This window comes from Pollicipes pollicipes, unplaced genomic scaffold (genome assembly GCF_011947565.3).
Source record: "Pollicipes pollicipes isolate AB1234 unplaced genomic scaffold, Ppol_2.1 Scaffold_5724;HRSCAF=6776_pilon_pilon_pilon, whole genome shotgun sequence".
NCBI lineage: Eukaryota > Metazoa > Arthropoda > Thecostraca > Pollicipedomorpha > Pollicipedidae > Pollicipes > Pollicipes pollicipes.
The window spans coordinates 33,578,463-33,583,716 of NW_023596746.1; the positions used below are offsets into that span (position 1 = coordinate 33,578,463).

General features: G+C 54.7%; 1 protein-coding gene across 1 annotated transcript; it reads right to left on the reverse strand.

Moving 5' to 3' along the window:
* Positions 1-966: 966 nt before the first annotated feature.
* On the reverse strand, positions 967-2,422 carry LOC119102964 (uncharacterized). Its single transcript, XM_037226414.1, has 2 exons — positions 1,533-2,422; positions 967-1,009 (listed from the first exon to the last, which is right to left on the reverse strand). The coding sequence occupies exons 1-2, from the start codon at positions 2,420-2,422 to the stop codon at positions 967-969; spliced, it is 933 nt and encodes a 310-aa protein (XP_037082309.1).
* Between the last annotated feature and the right edge of the window lie 2,832 nt (positions 2,423-5,254).

Consider the following 5,254-nt stretch of genomic DNA (forward strand, 5'->3'; position numbering starts at 1 on the left):
GTTCCATGCGTTTCAAGACCAAGCTGTTAAACCTAGCAATGAGCAGATTTAGCCATCCCTCGCTTGGAATGAGATGAAAGGAGGCGGTCGCCCCGCTGCGCCCATGTTTTCTAGACCACCCGTAAGTTATCAGCTGGGACGCGCAGAGTTCCTTCACCGACATGGCTACTAGAACTACACTCACACCTCATATCTCTCAATAGGTGTTCTGTTTGTGGTATGCTCTGCAGTGATATTGCGACATATTTCGCCACCTTCTACAGCAAACCCATGTGTTTTGACTAGTGTCAGGTACCCACGTAGGTTCGGCGACTTTAGAGACGGTACTGGAAAGGCTTTCGTCACCCAGCCCTTCTGCGCAAACTTACATTTGTAGACATCTTGGTCGCTGTCCTTAGGAATGCTGTCGAATTTCGCTTACATAAAATGAGCCAACCACCATAATGTTCTGATCTATAAGCTAACGAGTTTATGGAAAGATCGGGCGATCGGGCGTGGATAGATTTTTAACGGAGACGCCATCTGGTGGTTGTAGCCCATGCACGACAAGATAAGGGTATGTGTGTCTTAGCTCGTCTGACATGTAAATGTCAATCCCACTCCAGGGGGGATTTGAAATTTCATGGTCGTCCCGCGATGCATATTAGATCTCTTGTGTTTCGTTGGCCAGCAGCCAACCAAAACAATCAAGGCGCGAGCAACAGCAACGTGCCAACATTAAAGGAACGGTGCTCACAGATTCGAAAAGGCTCAACACTGATCCTATAGTGATATGTGGCGATAACTTGGTTTGAAAGAGGTTTCGCACCCTTGCCTTGAATGTTAACTCCTGAAGCTAATATATATATATATATATATATATATATATATATATATATATATATATACTGGGGTGCAGGTGCATTTGACTTGCCCGATGACAGCTAGCTTCCCCAGGCTACACGCGCGTGAGCCGGTCATGACAGTTCAGGTCTGGTAAGCCGTGCCGGCCGGGACGGTCGGCTGACTCCTGCGGCGGGACGCATCGAGCTGGGGACGGCGTCTTACTCATTTCTCGCGAGCACGGGAGCGTATCAGCCGGCTGCAGTGACCTCTGGTCGCCTGATGGTGACCTCTGGCCGCCCGACGGTGACCTCTGGCCTCCTGGAGTTAACCTCTGGCCGTCCGACGGTGCCCCCTGGCCTCCTGACGGTGACCTCTGGCCGCCCAATGGTGACCTCTGGCCACCTGGCGGTGATCTGTGGCTTCCTGACGGTGACCTGGCCGGAGTCGGCGGCTCTTCCGCCAGAGTGCCGACGAGAGCCTCCATCCCGGCTGGCGACGCTGCGGCCGTGGAGGCCGAGAGGCGGCTGGCGCTGGTGCTGATGGTGGCCGGCGTGGAAAGCAGGCTACTGTCGGGCTGGTCGCGCCGCTTCAGACTGAGCAGGCCGGGCCGTCGTCGCCCTTCGCTGGAGCCGCGCTTCTCTGTCTGCCGCGAGCCCAGCGTGCGGCCGCGCACCGTCGTCGACTGCGCCTGCAGCAGCCGCCGTCGCCGCCGCAGCAGGAAGAACACGCCGAAGTTGAGCACGCCCCCGATGTTGCAGAAGGTGGTGGCGAACTGGTGCATGATGAGAGGCGGCGGCTCCAGCAGCTGCCACACGCCCCACACCACCGATGACCACCACTGCACGAAGAAGGCCGACACGAACAGCATGCTCGTGCGTGCCGCACGCGACGCCGAGCTCGCCGCCGTCGACGACGCCTGGCACAGCACCTGTGCGTGCTTCTTCTCCTCCTGGTAGATCTTGCGGTAGGTGAGGATGTACACGATGACGTTGGCGCTGAAGAAGATGACGAGCGGCGCAACCGAGAGGAGGATGTGGGCGAGGACGCCGCTCACCGGGTCGAAGTAGCAGAAGGAGCCGGTCGGGCCGTACGCCCCCACCGCTAGGCAGAGCACGTCCAGCACCAGCGAGCCGCCGAAAGTGTAGGCCAGGAGCTTCCAGTCGCACCGGCCGAAGCGGACCGTGCGCTCACGGTGGATGGTGACGCACGCGCTGACGGCGATCAGGTTGACCAATAGGTGCTGTGCGGCGATGAACTCGCTGATGACGAACGAGTAGAGCGAGCAGAGCCAGGCGGGCCGCACGTGGTCGGCGTACCACAGGTACTGCGCGTGGTCGAACAGGTGCACCAGGTTGAAGCCGCCGTCGCACACGGCCAGGTAGACGATGTTGCGCTCACCCTGCGTCCAGTGGAAGAAGCGCACGCGGCCGACCGTCCAGTTGCAGTGCACCGACCAGGCGATCGTGCAGACGACGCACACCAGGCTCAGCGCGATGCAGAACAGCGCCGGCACGTGTATGCTGTACAGAAGGCCCTCGGCCAGCCCATACACGGGCAGGTCGTAGCCCGACTGCGGCCTGGTCGCGTTGGTCGCCATAGCGGCCGGCTGGCGACGACCTTGCCGCCACCGGCCGGTGACCGGACGCGCCGGCCCCGGCCCGGGCGCCGCCGCGTGCTCGCGCCGCGCCGCCGACTGACCTGGCCGCTGCTCGACGCCGCCGACTGAGCAGGTCGGTGCTGAGGGCGCCGCGGACGGGCGCAGCGTCGATTCATTGATGTCGTTGGGTGACGCCCGTGGACGCGTCGCCGAGCCGGTCTGCGCTCCCGCACTCGCCTGACAGGCCCGGCAGCCCCGCCGGCTCCGGCGGGCCGCAGCTGTATTTGTGCAGGTTGGCGACCATGTTCGCGGCTGTCGGGCAGTTTGTCGGTATCAGCCGAAGTCAGAGAAAAAGTGGCTGTTGGATGGTAAGCGGCATGGAGAGGTACACACAATAACCTGCCCCAGTTTTTCTGTGGTACGATGCCAGTTGAAGACATCTGTTTGCAAATCGAGACAGCGTTGGAATGAGCCGCAGCTGAGAAATAAATACCTTCACGGCATGGATTAAGCCAGCTACATCTAACGTGTAATTTGTTCTAGAACAGGAGGCAGAATATATGACTCCAGAAAGCAGCTTTTCACCGCAGCAAATCTCGAACAACAGCTATTGTGATGTTTTCACTTTGCCTTCGGACGTGATTGGATCGGTTAAATTGCCGTTGCCATGAAAATACTACCACCACGCTTTGTCTCCCATAGAGCGCGTGCTAAGGTCGGAGCATGGCAAAGTGACTATCTGGTTGTCGCGTTGGGGAAAATGGGGCATTGTGTTACAAGGGTGTGTTGTTACAAAGTCGAGTGCCGCTGAACAGACGACGGGATGTCTCGCCAATCGATTAGGTGCATGTGTGTTGCCATAGCAACCTCCTCTTGCGCATTTCGGGGCAGTAGTCGAACAGATTTCTTTCTCTAGCACTGGTGTTGCCCCAATATGTCGTGAGATAAGACATAGGGTTTGGTACCAGCCATTTATGGTTGTGATGCGGTCGCTGAGCAAGCCTGTTCTCACCTTTCTCCGTGCACCCGCCTGCTTACGTTTGAACCGAACCGACGTGCTCACTGGCCGCAAGCCCGCTGCGCCGGTCACTCCTGCACTAAGACCTATGCCTTAATCACCGGGACTTTTGTTATGGCAAGCAAATGATACTTTATCGCGAAAAAATTTTAGAAACGAAAATAGTTACGATATTTATGACACATGTCATTTTATTCAACATTGCTGTGCGTGGTTAATCGCTGATAGAGTGATATTGGAACGGCTTCTGATAGATTTTGACAGCATCGGCCTCAGTCACGCAGGGTCATGTGTGGCGACAGACAAGCATAACATACGGGTTTGGACGATAGTGACCCTTCGAGGTAAGGCTGGCGGGTGAGACATTATTGAGAAGCAAGAGATGAAAGGAAAGCAAGGGGGATAACGACACAAGGTGGACAATAAGCGAATAATAGGGCATCGCGTACTTTTTCAACAATGCTCATCACTTACTTTTTGGACCAACTGGAACAACCTGACTCATAACCGTACATGCTTTCAAGCAGATGCTTGTTATCGATTAGTGTGATAATTCTACATTATTAGACATCTACTAATTGAAATAACGTGAAAGGTACACTTAGTAGCGCATTATTGAAATTCATCGATGTTGGTGCCGGTCGTCGAATAAGCATGGCTCCATTTGCTCACGTTTTGGGGGCCATCTGCGTAACAATACATGACTCTCACAGCTGCCGTCGCCTCACTCACCTCACCCTGCGTAAAGCGTCTTACCGGTGTTCCTTTGCGGCATCAGTTTTACTCGGCGGTTTCAGCGTAAGGCAGGGTAAGCGCAGCGTAACGTAATGTAAATTTATGCCAGGACATACATCGCGGAGTTTTTGTTGCCCAGCCTTAGCAACTCGCCCGTGCATTCTATGCTATTCCAGGCATGTTTCACGGCGCGTGCGGTGTATGTGCGGGAGCCACGCTGGTGCTGACGCACAGTGTACAGTGCTCCAGCATGGACTTCCTGTGAGCCCACGCCGTGTCACAGACGTAAAGCGTAAATCACCGTGCTAGTCACGACGACTGGGTCCGCATAGCGTGAGTGCTCGCTTACGCGCATGGCCTTCATTTGATATTCTTCAGCATGTTCTGTATCATTCATCGGTTTCGAGTCTACAGTAGTTACACGGTTGTTATGTCATTGATTGCATGTTTATGCTCCCAGCGCACCCGCCAAAAATACTATCTTTAGTGACTGGCCCGAAATTACAAGGAGGGGAAAAACAATGAGAGGAAAAGCCGTTGATGATATGACGGTGTTGACCGCCAGGTACACGACCTCTTCACCTGTCGGTGTAGGACTGCTTTTATTCAGCTTGCCTTGTTTTGGTTGGCCGTGATTACCTGGCCGCTTTGCAGCTCGGCGGTATTCTTTGCTAGATGGTGCATACAATTTCGATCCACCCGCCAGGACTCGAACCCGGCCCTTTGGACTGCAGAGATTCGGGTTCGAGTGCAAATGGCGGATCCAAGTCCTAGACATCATCTGGCGAAAAATATCGCCAAGTTGCAGAACGACCACCGACCTTAGGCCCACCGAATCTGGGGAAGATAAATAAAAATATATCACGTTACCATTGCGATTGGAGTTGCCATACCACAAGATTGCGGACGATTCCTTAGACTTGTTAAGCTTTACAATTACAGTCCAGCTTTTTCTAGAAAAACGCTCTCTCTATGTATTCATTAAGGTCTCGGCCACACATCGCAAATACGGCACCCCAACTAAGTAATTCTGCCAAAACATAGCTCAAGCGGATAGTGTCAGCCCTTTGATGACTGGT

What these genes read in the sequence shown, in the direction of transcription:
- LOC119102964 (XM_037226414.1), bottom strand. Translation starts at nt 2,422, where the DNA reads ATGGCGACCAACGCGACCAGGCCGCAGTCGGGCTACGACCTGCCCGTG. An exon ending in GTGTTCTTCCTGCTGCGGCG is followed by an intron (nt 1,010 to 1,532) that starts GCGACGGCGGCT and finishes GTCCCGCCGCAG; the next exon opens with GAGTCAGCCGACCGTCCCGG.